The sequence below is a fragment of the Cricetulus griseus genome, chromosome 3, assembly GCF_003668045.3.
Source record: "Cricetulus griseus strain 17A/GY chromosome 3, alternate assembly CriGri-PICRH-1.0, whole genome shotgun sequence".
Lineage (NCBI taxonomy): Eukaryota > Metazoa > Chordata > Mammalia > Rodentia > Cricetidae > Cricetulus > Cricetulus griseus.
Window position 1 is genome coordinate 130,186,691 of NC_048596.1, and position 20,539 is coordinate 130,207,229.

Below are 20,539 nucleotides of genomic sequence, written 5' to 3' on the forward strand. Positions count from 1 at the left end.
AAGGCTTAGGGAACACTGAGGAAGAGGAGGCAGAAAGAGTGTAAGAGGCAGAGGTTCAGGGAATGTGTTGTGAGATTGTATCTTCTAGGAATGTCAGAAGCTACACCAATAAAGTCTTACCAACATGACTGCCTGAACGTGAGCTGAATAAGGATACCAACAGACATGCTAACGTGGACAGGGAAAAGCCCGTAAAGTCTCAACTCTACACAAAGAACTCCAGGCAATGAAGGAATGCTGGGAAAATAGTCTTCTCCAGGGAAGAGTATACCAATTGATTATCCAATACCAAATGGTCAGCTTGAAAATACATGTACAAGCAACATTATACCGACTAAGTATGCTGTATTTAGAAATATATGTAGTATGCATATATAACAGAGGAGAGGCTACCTTAAATGCCTTCCCCTGATAATGAGATTGATGACTGACTCATATGCCACCTGATAGCCCTCATCCAGCAGCTGGTGGAAGTAGAAGCAGACACCCACAGCTAATCACCGAACTGAACTGGAACCCGGATGCAGAGAAGGATAAGTGAAGAGCAAAGGGGTCCAGATCAGGCTGATGAAATGCACAGAAACAACTGACCTGAACATTGGGGAACTCTTGCTCCTTAGACTGATAGCTGGGATACCAGCATGGGATTGATCCAGACCCTAGGAACATGGGTTTCAGTGAGGAAACCCCAGAAATCTATGGGACCTCCTGTAGTAGTTCAGTACTTATCCCTAGCATAGGTGTGGACTCTGGGAGCCCATTCCACATAGAGGAATACTCCCTGAGCCAAGACACATGGGGGTGGGGGGGGTGGGCCTAGGCCCTATCCCAAAGGATATGATAGACTCTGATGACAACCTATGGAAGGCCTCACCCTCCCTGGGGAGCAGAAAGGATATGTGATAGGTAGGGTTTTAGTCGGGGGAGGGGGTGATAGGGGAGGACGGGAGGGAGAAGGGAAGTGGGATTGTCATGTAAAACAATCTTGTTTCTAATTCAAATTGAAAAATCTTAAAGGAAAAAAAAGAAACATAGGAGAGGATCTTTTAAATCCCGATGAAAGAATACTTACTCTGGATAGCATGAGAAGAGTCTGCAGTTAAAACAGCCTTGATGCTCAGCTTTGTTAATACAAGTTTCTAGAGAGACACTGAAGAAGAGCAGGCTTTCCTCCCCATTTCCCTAGGCATGCTGCCCTAGGGCCTTCAGGAAGCATCCTCCCACATGCCAGGGGATAACTTCAACTACAGGAACCCTTCAGCAGATTCCTGTCCTGGTCTGCAATGCAACTTCTCCCCTCTGATGCCCACCCTGCATTCCTAAAGAGTTCAACCTACAAGACCACCCCTCCCACCCCCCGCCGTCTGTCAGCCCTGTGGTGAATACAGTGGAAGAGCTATCAACCTTGGTCTCTACATCAATGTGCACACAGTGGATGCACAGCCACACACATGCAAATAAGCATCCACACATGCACAACACAACACACATACATGTATACACACATATAGATGGGAAAAGAAAAGCAAGACCCAGAGCTCAAAAATTTGACTAAAAATAATTAGAATCATTATTTTGACCAACATGGGCAAAGAGGAAGACTGATCAACTAGCCACATGGTCCACTACCAAGTAATCCCTTCACCTTGTGTGGCAGGGTCACATAGCCCTCTATTCTTCATAGCCAGCTCTTCAATATAGTGGTTTCTCAAATTCACAGGTCTGCTTTCTGTAGTTTTAGTTATGGACAATCAAACATGGTCTAAAATTATAAAATGGGAAATGCCAGAAATATATTATTCTTAAGTATTAAATGCCTTTATTATTATAACAAATAGTTGTGATTATTTTGTTTATTGTGGTTATTAACCTCTTACTGTGCTGAATTTTAAAGTTAAACTCCTTATGGGCCTAGATGTAGGAAGAAGGATGGCATATAGAGAGTTTGGTATTACTCATGGTTATGGTATCCCAGTAGATAAGAGGGGTGGCAACCACAGAGACTAGAATAACCAAGACATTGAAGGGACCCTCCTGTATGCATAGTGATTTTTGTAACCATTAGAAAATCACACAGCATAGGAAGATGGAAAGAGTGGTTGTGGGGAGGGTGTGGCTGGGCAGAAGGTCTGTAAACAGCTTCCTGTAGGGAGACACTGTAGCCCTGCCTCCTAGTAGCCTGGACAGGTGTGCTGGAACACGCCTGAAAGGCGTGGTGAGGGGAAGTCTAAGGTGACTAGGAAGGCTTCTTAATGAACCGTGGACATGTGGACTGTCCCTTCTTCTTGCCCATCTCCCTGCTCCCTCCTCCTCACTGTGGCCTGGCTGCCTTGCTGCCCTGGCATGCTTTGGCCTGCGCTTGGCTGGTGTGTCCGAATAAAGAAACCTTGGCCCTATTGACTGCTGATTGATCACTCCACAGCTTCCTGACAGAAGTTCCATGGAGGATTACACAAGTGAGCCCTGCTTTGCCACACGTCCCATGCTGGGTTGCCTGGATGAAGCCTGAGTCATAGATGCAGTGACTAGGACTCTGGGAGATGTTTTTTCTGGGTCAGCAAGGGCAGAGAGGAGAGGCTGGATCCACATGGGGTAGGTGTGAAGCAGAGGGCTGGGGCTCTTGTTCACCCTGGAGGTCCTCTGAAGCTATTCAGGGTGGAAAAAAGCAAAACACAGCCAGGAAGATTAAAACAACAAAAACTCAGCACGACATGGCAAAAATGAGGACAGTAAAAATAACAGACCTCATAATAGAATAGGCATTCCCTCCTGAGAGCTGATAGTGGGTCCACATCCTTTAATTAGATTTCCTCCAGAGAACTACAAGAACCAGGCCTATGGGCTCTACAGCATAGGCTCAATGGCTCTGTAAGGCCCGGTGACAGGGAGGTGCCATCAAGTTGGAATCTTACCCTAAAGTAGAGAAGAGTCTTGAGCAAAAATTCGAAAGAAGTTCTTGACCATGTCCTTCAGTTATAGAAACCAAAGATCTAATGGGGGAGGGACAACTTCTTAATGGTGAGATTTAGGGATGACAATGAGAAACAACACAGAACTGCCCATCAATTGTCACAGGATGGCCTGGCACAGAGATAGTTGGTTGGGGCATGAGGGTTTTTAAGGATGCATTTTTGGGGGGCTGAGTAGATGGCTTATTGCCATACAAGCATAAGGACCAGAGCTTGGATCACCTGCATCTACACAAATGCTGGGTAGCCATGGAAACCCATTTGTCATCCCAGCGCTTGGGAGGCAGAGACAGGAGCCCCAGAGCAAGATGGCTAATGAAGTTAGTTGAGTTCTGGATTTAAGTGAGAGACTCTGCCTCAAAACATAAGGTGGAGAGCAATCAAGGAAGTTACTGGATGTCAACCTCTGATCTCCACAGGCATGCACCTACATACGTATGAACACACATGCCCCTGCACACACATATGAACACACATTTACCTGCACACATATGACTACACAAATGCATGTAAAATGATGAATCATCAATGTCTAAACAGTCATCTCTCAGGACTTCTAAAAATGGATAAAGTTGAAGTAGATAGAAATAAAGTAAAATGCCTTGAATAGACCCTAGACAAGAAAAGAACATCCAAGGGAGATGTATACAGATGCTCAGCTTCACCACTGGTGAGTGAGACTCACACCCAAGGAGACATGGCCACCAGAATGGCCATGGTGGAAAAGACCAACAGCAGCCTGTATCAGCAAGGAGGTGGAGCAAATAAAAACCCACCAGCTCACAGCAGCACAGATGGGGCAGACACTATGAAAAGCTAGCCAATTGTCATATGGCCATGCATGCAAGCACTGGAAGCCAGTCCCTTCACTTGCAGGGTGCTGGCACACACATGCATGGGTGCTGCAATGTGTGTGAGCCTGATGGTACTGAACAATACTCAGCAGGGAGTTTTAATTTCCTCTAGGTTTAACTTTTATAAATAGGTTTAAAAAAACAAACAACAACAACAACAAAAAAGAGAATAAGGAAGTGAGGTTTTGAGGGGAAACAGGTGTGGACTGAAAGGTGAGTGGCATCTACCACTGAAGCTCCTCCTGGTCTCCTGAGGGCGTGGTGTCACAGTACCACAGATAGAAGAGGTAAGGAGACGGTAGATTTGGCAGATTAGACAGTGGCAGGTCTGCTCTTGCTTGGGAAGGACAGGACATACAAATCCATGTAGGCTAGAAGAGAAGGCGCCAGCTGGTGCACCTTGTGGGCATCAACAATTCCAGTGTTGAGGTTCTCTCTGGAAAGTATCTAAGCCCTGAGTGTAACTCATGAGTAGACAACTCATTGAAAAATGAATAACCCATAGAAAGTCCAGGTTTTTGACACTGAAAGCCCACAGGTGGGATCTCACTGGGGAAGCAAAGCCAAGCATAGTCACAGAACTCTACCCTTCCCTCCACTGAGCACCGAGGAACCAGCTGCTCCCCCCAACCCTTGTTGTGGCAATAGGGTGACAATGCTGCAGCTCCTCACCTCTGCTCTTCACTCCATCCCGCAGGTGCTGGAACAGAGACAGCTCTTTACACATGTGCAAAGAGAGCCTTCCTCTCTGCATTCCCCCATCACACAGTATCAGAATTCAAAATAGTGGTGAATTTTCCACTAACTCCGACCAACAACAATACGAATGGCAGGAAAGAACAAACTTAGGAAGCTGGTATAAAACGTGGAGATTAAGAGCACTGGCTGTTCTTCCTTCCAGAGGATCTGGGTTCAATTCCCAGCAATCACATGGCAGCTCACAGCTGTGTGTAACCCTAGTTCCTGGGGATCTGACACCCTCACACAGATATACATACAGGCAAAACACCAATGTACATAAAATAAAAAATTTTTAAAAAGAAAACAAACATTAACAAATAAAACAAAATAGGGATGGCTCCCCCTCTGTGTATACTGGGAAGTAAAAACACCAATAGCTATAAAAACCAGGACCAGAAAAACAGGGTGGGGTGATAGGGAACTCTCTTACAGTATCTTTGGACAGTGAATAAACCAGCTGCAGAATAGAGGGAAAGGGGCCAGGGATGTGCAGAGAAAGCCATAGGGAGAGGTTCATGGGAGGGTTCCAAGCTGAACACAGCAGTGAGCTCTGGCCAGCCTCTTGAAATATCACGGCAGAAAGCTGTCTGATTTAAGGAGTGAGACAGAGAGTATGTTGTTGTGGTCAGAACTTGGCTCAGAGGCCATGATCAGCTGTGCTTTGTAACAGTCACCACATAGGCATTGTTCAAGATCAGGCCCTATTATTCTACGAGCCCTAACTGCCTGCATTGCTGAGCCAGTTGCCTCAGGAAACACCAAGGCTTCTTTGAATCTACCTGCCCAAAGTCTGACTATGTTTTTCTCCTTACCTGGGTTGGCTCCAGGAAGGTAGGATGGACTCTTGTAGAACATTTCCCAAGAAGACAGAGTAAGTTGTTCCCATTCCCAACAGGAAATGGAGCTGAATGGTCAAAGTGAATGATCAGAGTGATGACCAACAGACAATATTACAAGAGCGAAACCAGGTCATGTTCTGAGTTGAAATAGGCAAGGCTGGGGTGACATGCTCAGGCTTATTCCTGTATTTCTGGCTGTGAGTGACAGCATTGCAGGGGAAGGGTGGGCCACACTGCATGACTTTTTAGAACATTCAAGACTCTATTATGGGTAGGGGGGCTTATTGGTGATGTATTATTTGGCGTGATGGTTTTGATTAGTTTTTGTGTTTCTGAAAGGAGACATTAGGGATATGTTATGGAGGTCTGGGAAGGGCAGAAAGATTGCATCTCCTCAGAAACAAGCAAGGGGATGTCCCAGCATATTTTATTGAGCCACTGCTCTGCTGTAGGCAGGGAAGAGAAGGTGGAGCCTGCCCTAGGCCTTCAGAAAGCTCCAAAGCAATAAGAACAAAGCAAAATCAACTAAGTTGAGACACAAGAGACACAGCAATGCTGGGGGTGCTCAGACAGAGTGAAGCTGCACCCCAATTTGAACAGGGTGGTTAGGGAAGGAGCTTCTCTGAGGATAAGAGGTTTACACTGGGACTCAACAAAGGCAAGTTAGGGCCAGGAGAGAGTACTGAAGAAGGCTCTGTGTTGGATCACTGTGGCTGAAGAGTAGACAAGATGCTTGCTTCAAGGTGGGATGGTGGCCATGCTGGTCCCTTAAGATATGCCGGCCTGGAACATGAGAATGTGACTTCATTCAGAAAAAGGGAAAGGGTTGTGGGAGATGTACTTCATGATCTCAGGTGAGAATATCTCAGACTACAAGGCCTGAAATCTTATGGTAAGAATCTTTTCAGGAGAAGAGAGGGTAGAGAGACCACATGAAAGGGGAAGTAGACAGTCTGTAAGCCAGGGAGGACAAAGGCCACCAGAGCCACTGGAAGTTAGGACAAATACAAGAGACACATTCTCTTTCAGGCATTCAAGGAGGAACCAACCATGTGGATACCCTTGATTTTGAATTTCTGGGTTTTTTCTTTCTTTCTTTTTTTTTTTTTTTTTGAGAAATCCCCATGGCAATTGGTTACTACCTGCCTATATGACCTTGGGCATGTCATCTAAGTGCTATGTGACTCAGTTTTATATCTGCACAGTGGGGGATAAAAAGGAAGCTTCTCCCACAGAACTGCCTGGCTAATTACTGACAGAGCCCATGTGTTCCACAATGCCTTAGGGAATTGATACATGGTAATTGTGGGTCCCGTTCACTAGACTTGTTATAAATGGCTGTATGTGAGACAAAAGGGTAACCGTGGGCATGGTCTGTGCCCTTGAGCAAGGCAGTAATGGAGGTAATATATATGGAGAGGGTAGAGGAGAATATAGCTTACAGGGGATCCAGGTTGAAATATGGGCATCATGGGAAGGTAGGCGGGGTTTTATCTGTCATTGCTTGTCACTGTAAACCCATGCCCAACATTCGTTAGACTCAATGCATCCTGTTGAAAAAGCATCTGTTAGTGGTGGCACATTCTTTAATCCCAGCACTTGGGAGACAGAGGCAGGAGGGTCTCTGTGAGCCGGAGGCCAGCCTGCTCTATAAAGCAAGTTCCAGGACAGACTCCAAAGCTATACAGAGAGACCCTGATTTGAAAAACAAAAACCAAAACAACAACAAACAAACAAAAAACAAAACAACAACAAAAGAAACACAGGCCTGGACAAGCCTGGAAGGAACATGAACAGTGTCCTTTTCTTCCCGGTATACTTTATCCCCAATCTCCCAACAGCCATCAGGCCAGCAGAGACTGGGCAAGAAGTCTTTGTCTAACACCAATGTGGAAAGACCCACAAGCCTGCAGCTTGTCTGTGTGGCTGCCTTCTCAATTCTCCCAATTCTCAGTGATAAAACACAGACAGGCCAACAAGACATAAAATTCATGATGGTGGCAGGGCTGGGGATGAGGGTCTTGGAACAAGTGGGACATGGTGGGTGCTGGTTGATAATGATGATAAATGAAAGAAAAACATTTATAAGCACTTTATCTTCTGGGGCCACTGGATCTGGAGGGATGGGTCTAGAGTCCCACCACATACAGCAGGGCAAGCCAGAGAGGGTACAGCACACAATTCTAAGAACAGGGGAGTCTTAAGGAGATTATCTTGCACAATGCCCTCTGGGTATCTCAGAGCGATGGGTCAAGATGCAGCTAGGTTTATGACAGGGAGCCAGCCCTGGTAGGAAGCCACATGGCTTTGGAAAGCCTCCTTTGCAGGTTGTCTCCTGCAGGGGATCTTAGCCGATACCATTGCAAGACAAAGGACAACACTGCTCTCTTAAAATAGTACCTCATCCATTTTTCCCAGCACTGGGAACACCGTTTGAGGTGAGCAGTCACCTAAATACAACCAAGCTTCCCAGCATGTCAGGACGGAGGGGAAGGTGAACATTTAGAGGCCCTGTGTGATGTTCACAGGGTACCACTTTATATGAATTGACATTCGTGATAAGTTGAAGAAGGCCAGTATCCATGAGCTCTAAACATGGAGCAACTATGACAGCCTTCCACAGTCATACAAGCCCTTCCCTCCATGTGCTGAGCTGTAATACAGCTCTATGAGGTAGAAGGACAAGGCAGGTAGCTCCTTCCTGGCCATTCTGCTAGTGTTAATGATGATAAGGACCACATATGAAATGCTGAAAGCTTTATCAGCATCCCCACACATTTTTACAATTTCTAGCAGGTGGGACAGTAAAAGCTGCCAGGTGCTATAGGGTTCGGAGCATGATTGGACTTGAAGATAGGTCTGTGCCAATTTTCACATTTGGCTCTTCCTCCTCTTACATGCCAGTGGCCTCTAATAGGGGAAACTAAGGCCTAGGGAACCAGAGAGTCTTCCTTGAGGTCAAAGGCCAATGACCATGACAGCTGGGGCCCAAACCTCAGCTCTATGAATCCAAACCCACACCTCTCCTTTGGGAGCCCAAGGCATTATTTTCAACTGAGCCATGTTAAAAAAAAATAGCCCACCCTCCAATCATTTCTCACCACTCAGCTGAAAGTTTTTAATCATCTCCCTCACTAGTAAGATGTCATCCAGGCTTTCAGTTAAGAAAGTCATTCCTAACAGGTTAAATACCTACTGTGTGCCAGACGCTCAGCTGCATCTAAATTGAAAAAAGAAATTTTGCACAATGCCATTTGTTACAGATCAATTGAAAAATACTGTTTGACAGCTGATGGGGAATGTACTTCTGTGTATGTTGAATAAAGTACTGTTTGGCCAATAAGGCAGCAAGTTAGATGGGACTAGGAGTCAAGGAGGATTCTGGGAAATGTAGTAAAGAAGTGGTCATCCAGGCAGGAAGTGACATAGCAGAGAGACTCATATTTAAGCAAGGACAAGCAGGAAGTGGTTCCTTTCCCCTTGTCTCTTCCTCCAGAGTCACCATGTGATCCCAGGATGAGGATGCCAATGGAAAGGCATCCTAAATAAGATAAGTCTTATAAAATATATAGATTTATGATAATTAAGACTGAGGTAACAGATGAGAATCCTAGTCATTGGCCAAGCAGCATTTGTACCTAATAGAAGTCTCTGTGTATTATTTGGGGTCCTAACAGAGCGAGCAGAACTCAAGCGGGTGGTGGATTTATCATAACAGACAGCCACTCACTAAATTATGGATGTCAGCTCTCCTTATGAAGAGGGTTTCTAGCCTTGGTTGGCATCACTTGGATAGTTAAGGCATCAACTTCGTGGCCCACCCCCATGATTTAACTATGCATCCTGAGCAAAGGGAGTTTTTACAAACAAGAGGTATCTGCTAATTACTCATCATCATGACTTTGCTGTGGAAAATCATTTCATGTTTAGACACAATTTATCATTTGCTCACTCTCCAAACAGATGGAATCTGACTGAGGACATTCCAGAGAGAAAGCAGATGGTCAAAGGGAATGTTTAAAACTGGGAAAGCTCAGAGAAGGAGAAAATCTGTGGGGATGCAATTATTATAATGGAGCATAAAAATTTCCCCTTGAGTTTTTCAGAGCAAATGTCCTGGGGTGAACAGGAAGGGTTTTGGTGTATCATAGTCCATAAAAAGGAATTTAGAAAAACACATCAGGTTTTTTTCCTCTGTCAAGTAGATTTAGAAGGAAAAGAAGTGAAAACAGTTTAGCTGATCACACACTGAATCCATAGATAGTCCCAGACAGATGCTCAACCTGCTCCCAAATCTTGGAGCAGAGAGTTGAAGGCCAGCCTCTACTTTTTGAAGGTCTCCAGGCTTTCTGAGAATGACCCTCAACTAAGTAGACCATGATGGAAGCTAGACAGATTGTCATCTGTCTGTCCCAGGGAGTCTTTATACCACAGCCAAGCAAGGAATAATGAAGCCAACTTGCCCTGGGACTCTATTGTGTCCCCATGCTCAGAGAAAGCTCCAGCGAAGTTAAAAATGACACACCATACTCAAGGCCCTCAAATTTGACCCTACTCTATCCTGTTTCCCTTTATAATACAGTTCCTGGCATTAGAGGGAAAGAACCGAAGGATGGGATGCCCCTTGTAGTGAGGTGTGAGGGGAAACTTACGGGGGGTTGTCACATTTCCTCTGCCGAAATCGTGCTCCTGTCCCACATGTTCGGCTGCACATGCTCCAGGTGCCCCATGGACTCCAGTCCCCGTCCACATGTTCTGGGATGGGTGTCTTGCTCACGCACTCCCCAGCCCGGCACCACTGAAACACACAAAAGGGCCACACTCAGCAAAGCCACGTGTGCCCCAAAGGACTGATTCCCTCTTGGTGTCAAAATGCATTTTGAAGTTTCCCTGGAAGTGGAGTATTTTAGGGTGTGCACGTTTGCTAACACTTGGTCAGCTGGGTGCCTGGTGATGTCCCTGGTGTTTGGAGCGTGCCACAACTTTATCCAGGAAATGTGCTCTACAGAGATTTTCTAAATTCTCAGGAAGAGGACTGATCCACGTGGCATGAGAACAGAACGAGGGTGTGTAAACGATGAATAATGCATGTGTATTTCTCTCCAGAAGACAATGTTTACAGGATCTGAGGCCAGGGCTTCAGGGTTGCATTTAGTTCTTAGAAATGACAAAGCCAGGTGTGGTCATGCTTCTAAACCCAGCACATGGGAAGCCACCGAGACAGGAGCAGCACCACAAATGGGAAGCCAGCCAGCCAGTCAGATTGGTGGTGATGGTGGTGGGATAGTTCGTTGGTTCTTTCTGAGAATAAAGAAAGCCAGTCTCTAAAACAGATTTCACAAAGTGTGTGACCCCATGCTTCCCAAGCATGGCATTAGAGCAAATAGTACATCCTAGAAAAAAAAAAAAAAAAGCTCTTTCAAGACTTATAGTAATCTAGGCATGGTGGTAAAAGGGCCTGAAACTCCAGCATTTGTGAGGTGAAGGCCTTGAAAGATCACATGTTTAAAGTCAGCCTGGGCTACACAGCATGTTCCAGGGCAGCCTGGGCTATATATGGAGGTTCTATCTCAAGAGGGACAAAAAAAAGAAGAGCAGGAGAAAAAGACAGGAGATGTGGAGGAAAGGAGAAGGGTGGAGGAGGTGAAGAGGGAGGGAAAAGGAGAAGAGAAGGAGGGGATTGGGAGGAGGGCGCATAGAGGGCTAAGAGGGAGGAGGGTAAAGGAAACAACAAACCAACCAAGGCCAGACTTGCAAGTAAGACTAAAGAGAAAGTTGTGTGGCTGCAGGTCCTGCCTACTCCCTCAAACCCTTGTAGTCTACCCCCTTCATAAGGACCAGCTCAATGTCTAAAATTTAAATAGAATCTGACAACATGATTCTCATCAATGTAAGGCAAGTGAACTGGCTTTCTGTTTAATACCTATTCATTAGAAACCTTCCCTTTAAGAAAATTCACTTGTGTAACAAAAGAGTTCATTTAATAAAAAAAAAAATCAAGAAAATGATTCATTCTTTCGGATTTGTAAGAAACAAAGGTGCTGCAGACACACGTGTGTGCAGTGGGCTCCATGGGCATTATTACTGTGATCAGGGCTGTTGCTGAGGATCCTAAGCAGAGTACACACTGCCTTCCCCAAGGAGAGAAGACCTGTGTCCAGGAGGTGTGAGGCTGCCTGCCAAGGCTGCTAGAAGCTGGGTGTTACCTTGTCTGCCCCACACTCCGTGCCATCCAGGGGAGGGTCCAGCTTGGTCTTGCAGGATGTATCGCCCTCTACCAGGCACCACAGCCCAGCACACATCAGATGCTGTGGGACAAAAGAAGCCACCGTAAGTGCCTCAAGAGCACACCCAGATGCAGGTCACAGCTGGGGTCAAGCCATGGAGCAATTACCATGCAGATTTGGGATTTGAAACACATGGGGAGAAAGAAGAGTTGAGTCTGGGAATTTAAAATGTTGACTGGCTTCTTCTGCACAGTGGAATTCTTGCATTTACTCCTTGGTGGGTTTGTCTCAGCGGACTGAGTTCAGGAGTTCCAAACTCACGCAATTCTGGGAGGTGCCTCCCAGGAGTGACTAGTAAATAGATCCTTTCCATTTAGTGCAAGTGATGAAGCAGATGGCCATGGGCTGACAAAGCATCCAAGAGACAGTCCTAGCCTAACTCCACCAGAGGCAGCTCCGTGGCAAGGGTCCCAGGTGAGTGTGTTGGACAGTGAATGAGGTGGGGGTTTAAACCCCTCTCATGGGTACGGAGGTAGCCTTCTATTCTCCCGGCCTGGCTTGTACCTCTGCTGAGTTGGGCATAAATTATTACAGTACTTTACCTAGAAAAACTTGGAACACCCACAAACAGTATTAAAGCAATTCTACTAAGACAGGAATAGGCATCTAAAAAGACAGACTCCCAACTGTAATTAATAAGACGTTTGGACACTGACAGAGTGTTCAGAATGAGACAAATTATCAAAATTACCAAGGCAGGCACAGTTATTCTTCTTCCTCAGGGGACTTGTGAGCCAACAGGAGCATCAAACATAGAGATGGGGGCTAACTGAGCCTGTTCCACCGGGGGAGGGATTCTGAGCTACATTCTACATGTTGCTCGGGGGTCCTAGTGGGACAGTCCCATTGCCCAAGGCCATTGATGAGTTACACCCATCAGTGTACCTTTCTGCACTTCTCTCCCTGTAGATGGCCCCTCACAGTATTTCCTGGGATTGCTTCCCACATAAACTACTTGCACCCAAATCCTCACCATGATCATGGCCTGAAAATTGGAAACAGATGTTCCTACAGCACTTTTAAAGACACAGTGCTTCCAGGATGCCAGACCCAATTGAGGCTAAGAAGCTTGAGCTCTGATGGGAAGACAGTACCCTCCACTGTGTAGCCGGTGGATAGCTGGTGCCCTTCAGGCAACATGAGGGATCCCCTGAAACATGGCACAGTGAGGTGACAGTGAGGTTTGTAAAGGGTGTGCTGTGCTCAGTTTAGAAGTCTGCTGTTCCAAGCAATATCAAACATCTGCACAGAGCAGATGTGCGACTGCCGTCTGAAGTAAAGAAACGTGTGGAGATTGGAGGGACAAAAATAAAGGAGAAAGGAAGGAAAGCAGAGGGGAGGGGGCTCTTGCAACAGGCTAAGAAAAGCTCACAGCTCCTTCTCACTTTTCAAGTGTGTGGGAGCTGGTCTGAAGCTTGAAACTGGTCAGGGACTGAAGTAGGATGCTGCTTCATAGGTCCAGAAAAGCCTGCAGGTTCCCGTTATCCCGTTACTGTTTACCTCTCCATGGAGCGGTAAAAAGATGAGAACCTGGAGCGCAGCACAGCTGCTCCCATAAAGATGACTGCACCTCATTAAATGTTTGATTCCTTGCACTTTCACCTAAGACTTCTTCCAGACTGTTGCAGCGACGTTCAGACACGTGGTCACAAGGCAAGGCAGACCCAGGAGCACAATTAGGGGCAGGAGTGCTTGGGGTCAGGAGAAATAATGGCCACATTAGGAGAGAGAGGAAGGAGGTGGGGTGGACTGTTTATTGGGCATTTTATGGACATAGCTCTCTCATGAAACTTCCCTAATTATCAAAGCCAAAGAGTGGGAGGTTAGGTGGAACCTTCTTAAACATGACACAAAAGTACTAACAATGAAGGAGAAAAAATACAAATGAATTATACTTCATTAAAATGAAATTTATTAAAAGACAAGTATGCTGGGCATTGGTGGCACACGCCTTTAATCCCAGCACTCGGGAGGCAGAGGCAGACGGATCTCTGTGAGTTCGAGGCCAGCCTGGTCTCCAGAGCGAGTGCCAGGACAGGCTCCAAAGCTACACAGAGAAACCCTGTCTTGGAAAACAAAAACAACAACAACAACAAAGGCAAGTATAAAAATATGAGAGAAGGTATTTGCAATATATGGGGGAGGTATTAGCAATGCATATAACCAACAAAGTGTATCTAGCACACTTAAAAAAAAAAAGAAAAAGAAAACAGAAGCCAAAACTACTAACGATCAAGTAAGAAAAAAGCCTCAGGGGAAAATGGGCAGAAGACTTGAGTATTTCATAAGATGATATTTAGATGGCAATTAAGCATATGAAAATATGCAGAAACCTCTCTGTCTCTGTCTTTCTCTCTCTCTCTCTCTCTCTCTCTCTGTCTCTCTCTCTCTCTGTGTGTCTTTCTCTCTCTCTCTCTCTCTCTCTCTCTCTCTCTCTCTCTCTCTCTCTCTCTCTCTTTCCATACTGAATGATGGAGGACACCTAGAGAAGCATCACAGCCACCCCACTGGATTCTTAGTATTTAGTTTCTCACAGGCACTTTCTATTTAACTTCTAAGGCGCAGCCAACACCAACATCTTTATAGCATTTAGGAATATGAGAAGGGAAGATGTCACCCTATATTTTTTTTTAACACTAATCAATGTAACACTGGCACCAAACAGAATAAGCATTAAGAAAAAAATTAAGTTTCAACTCATTTGTGAATAATTGTCACAAAGACTCAAAATACAATTTGCCAGCACGTTCAAATAAATTATACCAAGACCAAGTACAATTTACTTCAGGATTCAGATAGCTAAGTGTTAGAAAACGGGCTAACAAAATTCCCCATATTTCTAACACAAAAGTGAGATGTGGGGGCTGGAAAGATGGCTCAGAGATCAGGAGTATTGGCTGTTCTTGAAGAGAAGCTGGGTTTGGTTCCCAGCACCCACACAGAAGCTCACTATAGCCTATAACTCCAGTTCCATGGGATCTGATGCCCTCTTTGGGTCTCCATGGACACCAGGCAGGAATGTGGTGCCTGTGACATACAAACAGACAAAACACTCATGCACATAAAAAGTTATTTTTAAAAAATGAGAAGTTATTTGTTCTCCCCATGGATAATAAAAAAGACATCTAATAAAATCCAATTGTGATTCTTATGAAATGCTCAATAAGATTTAAACAAATACATACTTTTTAAACTTGATAACTACCCATCTCATGAGGGAACATTAGACACATTCCCCAAAAAGTCAAGAAGGAAGGAACAGCCAATTGTTGTTTTAGATCAGAGAGGATATTTGTGGACAGGCAAAAGGAATCATGGAAGTAGAAAATGAAGTTACTCAATTAGAATATGTCCGGCATACAAGCAGTTCAGTTAAGGAGATGGCTGTACCCCTCTGTAATATGAGACATAATCAATTCAGTGATACAATGGGAGAAAAGGCCTTGTTTAAAAAAGGAACAGAAGTACTTTGTGGAAGTAAATGTAAGAGGAAACCTGTAAGATCTATTCACAGACAAATGAAAAGTTCTCTGAGGGTGGGTTGGGAAGATATCTTGAAGTCCTGTAAAGGAACATGACGTTACTGCAGATGACTCAGAGTCATGGATGAGGACATACTTTCCCCTAAGTTAATTTACAAAAGAATGAAATTGAATTTGACACAACCACACAACCTCCAACTAAGTGAGAATATTCTGAAGACCACATGGGGAAATAAACAAGGAATAATTCACCAACAAAACTGTAGAAAAGCACATGCTCAATGCATTCAACTATTTTATAAAGCTATGGTTATGTAAACATTAAGTGCATGATGTGATTAGTTGGAACAGACTGGAAAATCCAGAAATAAAGAATAAGGCATGGAGTTTGGAGACAGTGGTTAAGAACACTTCCTGTTCTTGCACAGGTTCTGGGTTCGAATCCCAGCCCCCACACTAGGTTACTCCTTTTTCAAGGACCAACACCCTCTTTTGGCTTCCACAAACACCTGCACACTCGTGCACTTACAGATATACTCAGGCGCGCACACACATCTGTACATTTATGTTAAGGAATTTAACGTAAATTCATAAACATAAAAGAAGAAGCCACAGAAGTAAATATATTTATAGTTTAGGAGTGGAAAGACCACTTGGAGCATGGGACAAACTCCAAGATTAAAAGAGAGAGAGAGAGAGAGAGAGAGAGAGAGAGAGAGAGAGAGAGAGGAAGATAGTTTACCTCATATACAAGAGCATAAAACAGTAAAAAAGGAAAAGAAAAAGAAAATACTAAGCTGGAAAAAGGCTCAAAAGTTGTTCTCTCAGCTAAAGGTCCATTTTCTTTCATAGGTAAAATCTCTAAAAGCCAGTTTCTAAACATCTCAGTGACACAATGTAACAAAATTTAAAAAAATAGTCCATGGAAAAGAAAATGCACTGATTTTTCAATATACAGCTAAACACTCAAACTCATTAATATAAGAAATTGAGTTTCACTTGCAATTTGAAATGAAATACTCAAGATGGACAAAGACGAGAAAAGTGGGGTGTCAGGGCTGGAGAGATGGCTCAGTAGTAAGAGCACTGGCTTCTATTCCAGAGGACCCAGGTTCCTCACACCTGTCTATAACTCTAGTTCCAAGAGACCCAACACCCTCACACAGACACACATGAAGGCAAAACACCAATGCCCATGAAATATAGGTAATACATAAATAAATAATGATATATTTAAAAAGATGGAATGAAGGCGAGGGGAAGGCAAATAAAAGCCTCTTTGAAGATCTATAACTGACATGTACTCTTGGTGTTATATAAAATTCAAAGACAGGCAGAACAGCCTGAGGGGCCACAGTGTACAAAGACGGTGGGCACTCCTCGGGGAGGGAGTAGAAAGTAACAAAGTAACAAAAATACCCCCAGTAACAAAGGCCATTCTGGATGACTCAACATGCCAGGATTCCTTGTGCCGGCCATACTTGTACAATTAGTGAAAAACCAATGTAACCGCACTTATGATCTGTGTACTTTCCTGTGCATCTCGTGTAGTGTTCTAGGTAAATTAAAACTATGAACTTTATGTGTGTGCAAAATGGTCTTTGAGCCACTTCTATTTATCCTGTGGATCTGTCGTTTTCAGTCAGGTGCAGTGAGCATATCAAAGGGCATTTGATGGTACCCGAAGATGCAGCTTTTAATTGTCATGAACCAGTCAGGAGTAGTCTCCACTCCTCCAGCAAGGTGAGGATATGCCAAGGATTCTGCTAAACCTCTGATGTACATGTGTTGTCTCCAACAACAAAGAATTACCTAGCTCACAAGTCAGTAGTGCCGGCCTTGGGAAATCCTGCTTCAGACAGACTCAATCCTAATGCAAAAGGGAAAGCTGTAAATTATAGTGGAGAATCCTGTGAGATGGTACCTAGCCAGGTAACTAAAGGTAACAGTACCCTCATGTGCCATTATAACCCCCACCTCAGGTTATCCTTCCAAGCAATGAATATTCCCACTCTAAAGAAGACACAAGAAGTGCCTAAGTCATGCAATAACTGGCCAGTATTCTGCAAAAGTATGGAAGTTGTGGCCAATATGGAGAGACTGAGGGACCACCAGATATAAGGTGATGAGGAGACAGAAGAGTAAATGCAAACCAGGATCCCAGCTGGGACTGTGGAACAGAGAAAAAAGGCACCAAGTGAGAAAATGGGCAAAATGTGAGTATCTCTCAGACTGTAACAAGTTTATTTCCCATTTTTAACAAAAAAAATATTTTTAAGTGTTGGGGATCAAACATGGGGACTCGAGCATGCTATACAAGCACTCTCCCATTGAACCATTCCTCCAGTCATTTCAGTTTCTAATTTCTATGAAAATTGTATATATACTATGGAATGCTGTGTGGTGTTTTCATACAGGTATCATTTGTGTAATGTTCAAACCAGATTAAATATGTCTATTTTCTCATGTGTTATCATTTCTTCGTGGATTTCCTGGTTTAAATAATTGCTCTAGGGTTATGGAATATATTAACATATGGGAAGTTGGTGAATGAAATTTACTATTTTTTGCAACACTTTCCTGGGATCTAAAACTGTCTCACAATAAGTTAAAACATAACACAATCTACAGTAATTTTAAGTGGAGCAATTCCATCTATGCTGATAATGACTAACTCTAAGAAATCATCAAGAGAAAAAAAAGAGTCACAGAAACATGGGCTTGCTAATGCATGAATGAAAAGGGATTTACACAAGCAGTCATGTCTCTGATCTTGTGCATAGTTTGCTCATTCTGGAAACATTGATATAAATCTGGACAGTCACACTGAAAGCCAAGTGTCTGTGGAGGGGCTACTCTTTGCTGTGTTTTTGATCTGAAATATCTACAAAGGGCTCATGAGCTAAAAGGCTTGGCCCCAATTTGGCACTGTTGGAAAATGGTGGAATTTTTTAAGAGGTAAGGATAGTAAGGGGCTCTTCCAGTTATTGGGGTAGTATCCTTGAAGAAGACCCCTGTCATTTCCTCTCCACTTCCTGGTCACCATGAGGTGAGAAGCTTGCTTCACTATGCTCTGCCTACTATGTGCTACCTCATCAGATTACCAAAAGCAACAGACCAAGGACTGAAGACTTAGAAACCATGAGGCAAAATATAGATGGTCTGTTTCTAAGTTTAATCATCTCTGGTATTTTGTTACCAGTACCAGAAAGCTAAATAGTATGCTCTCTGTTATAATTATTTAGTATCCACAATGCATGCTTACAAACTATTAGCAACTGTATCTTCCTAAGTTATCTTTATATCTATAGTTTGATGCATCTCACAATTTGCAGCTGCTGGCTATTAGGACAGAGGCCCATATCTGGTCAACATGTAAAGACTCAGTCTCAATGAGATATCCATGTCACATCCCTTCTAAACAAGACCCTGGAATCACTGTAGAAGAACAGGCATTGAGATTCTAAGAGTCAGAGGGAGTGGATGACTGAGGACAAATAGCATTTGCTGAACAGCACAGGGCTGTTGCACACATGAACTCAGTGTCTGTAACTGTATGCACAAGACCTGCATAGGATCAACCAAACAAAAATCGCTGCATAGATGAGGAAGAAGTCCCACCATTAGGTGAGGAACTATTGGCAGTTGATGGCTACTCCATGTACTCTGTTTTACCTGTACCACATAGAATTCTGTGCCTGTGCAGGGGTGGCTGTATCTCTACCCTTTCTCCAGGCTCATTTCCCTAAGAATGCTCTATACTTTACTAGAGCTACAGAGTAGACAGTGGACATGACACTCTGCCTGACTCTGCGGAGCTCAGTCCAGGACTGAAATGAATGATATCAACAGGCACCCTAAGGCTCTGCTCCCTCAAAGTCAAATCTAAGGAGCTCAGGCTTTGTGAAGGAGCAGCCACTCAAACCAACCAGGTACTGGGAGACCAGGCTCTTCCAACTGCCTCTTTTTCCTGTCCCACCTTGGAAGAACCCATTAGTGATTTAAGGGTATGCCAACCTGATCAGGTCTGCTGGAGGACAGATCCATGTATTTTCTCTGCTATACCCTGGGTGCTGAATTCCAAGTACAGCAGCTGCCTCTGCATCACCTGCACATGGCCCTGACCTCTCCATCACTCCTCATGGCCCTGCCTTCCCCATCTCCTCCACACAACCCTGGCCTCCCCATCACCTCACACAGTTCTGGCCTTCCCCATTACCTCCATACAGTCCTGGCCTCCCCATCACCTCTACATAGCCCTGGAAGCACATATACATCCCCCATAAAGGCATGCCAGCTGGAAGAATGAACAAAAGAATAAATGTACTTCTAAGTAAAGCAATGCCTGCCTTCAACATGGTGAGGGAAAAGGCAACAAAATTGTAAGTATTTACCCGTTTACCAAGTCGAGGTATGATGGGGAATGTACTGTGTATGTTTATCTTATTGATTGTTAAATAAAATACTGTTTGGCCAATGAGACAGCAAGTAGATGGGACCTAGGAGTCAAAGAGGATTCTGGGAAATGTAGTAGAGAAGTGCTGATTCGGGCAGGAAGTGACATAGCAGGGAGACTCATATTTGAGCGAGGAGAAACGGGAAGTTTCCTCTTTCACCTTTGCCTCCTCCAGCAGCAGGATGTGATCCACCAGCAAGGAAGGATGCCAATAAGGCGTCCGATAAGTCTTATAAAATGTATAGATGTATGATAATTGAGACTGAGCTATCAGATGAGAATCCTAGTCATAGGCCAAGCAGTTTTGAACCTAATACAAGTTTCTGTGTATTCATTTGGGCCTAACTCAGGTGGGCGGCTGGCGAAAAGCTTACACGTGGTGGTGGGGCTCAGCGGCTTTTGGCAGAAAGATTTATCGTAACATAGGTATTACATATTTTATCAACATTGTAAGGCAGACAGTCATTATCCTGTGGTATAGACAAGGAGACAGAGTTAATATCACCAATATACACTGCAAATTCTGCACTGACCCCCAAGCCCATGGCATCTGCCCATAAGTTGTATGTGGTCTCCATCTATCCTTGGTTCCCCTTCCCATTTCTACCTCCCTAAGACCTCACAGTCTATCAGCCAGACAAGGGCGCTGAGCATCCTGTTTCATTCCATTCTGTTCCCTCTGCCCTGTCAGGCTGCATAGAGATGGAAGATCCCTTATCCAAAATGCTTGGGACTACAAGTATTTCATAATTTGGATTTTTTTCAATGTTTTTTTTTGGGGGGGGGGGAGTTGGTATTTGCTGAGACTTTACTGATTGGACATTCCTAATCTAACAGCCTGAATATAAACATGCTCCAAATTTGGAATTGGGGGAGTGAGTGCCAGAAAGGGTTAAGTGTGCCCAAGTTGT

At 44.3% G+C, this 20,539-nt stretch overlaps 1 protein-coding gene across 1 annotated transcript in view; it reads right to left on the minus strand.

Annotated features, from left to right (window-relative positions):
* Positions 1-20,539, minus strand: part of Adamts17 (ADAM metallopeptidase with thrombospondin type 1 motif 17) — a 307,289-nt gene that overhangs the window by 110,505 nt on the left and 176,245 nt on the right. The window contains exons 11-12 of the mRNA XM_027408107.2: positions 11,610-11,711; positions 10,056-10,201 (exon numbers count right to left, since the gene is read on the minus strand). Of these exons, the coding sequence (XP_027263908.1) occupies positions 10,056-10,201; positions 11,610-11,711 (248 nt within the window). The remainder of the gene's footprint in view (positions 1-10,055; positions 10,202-11,609; positions 11,712-20,539) is intronic.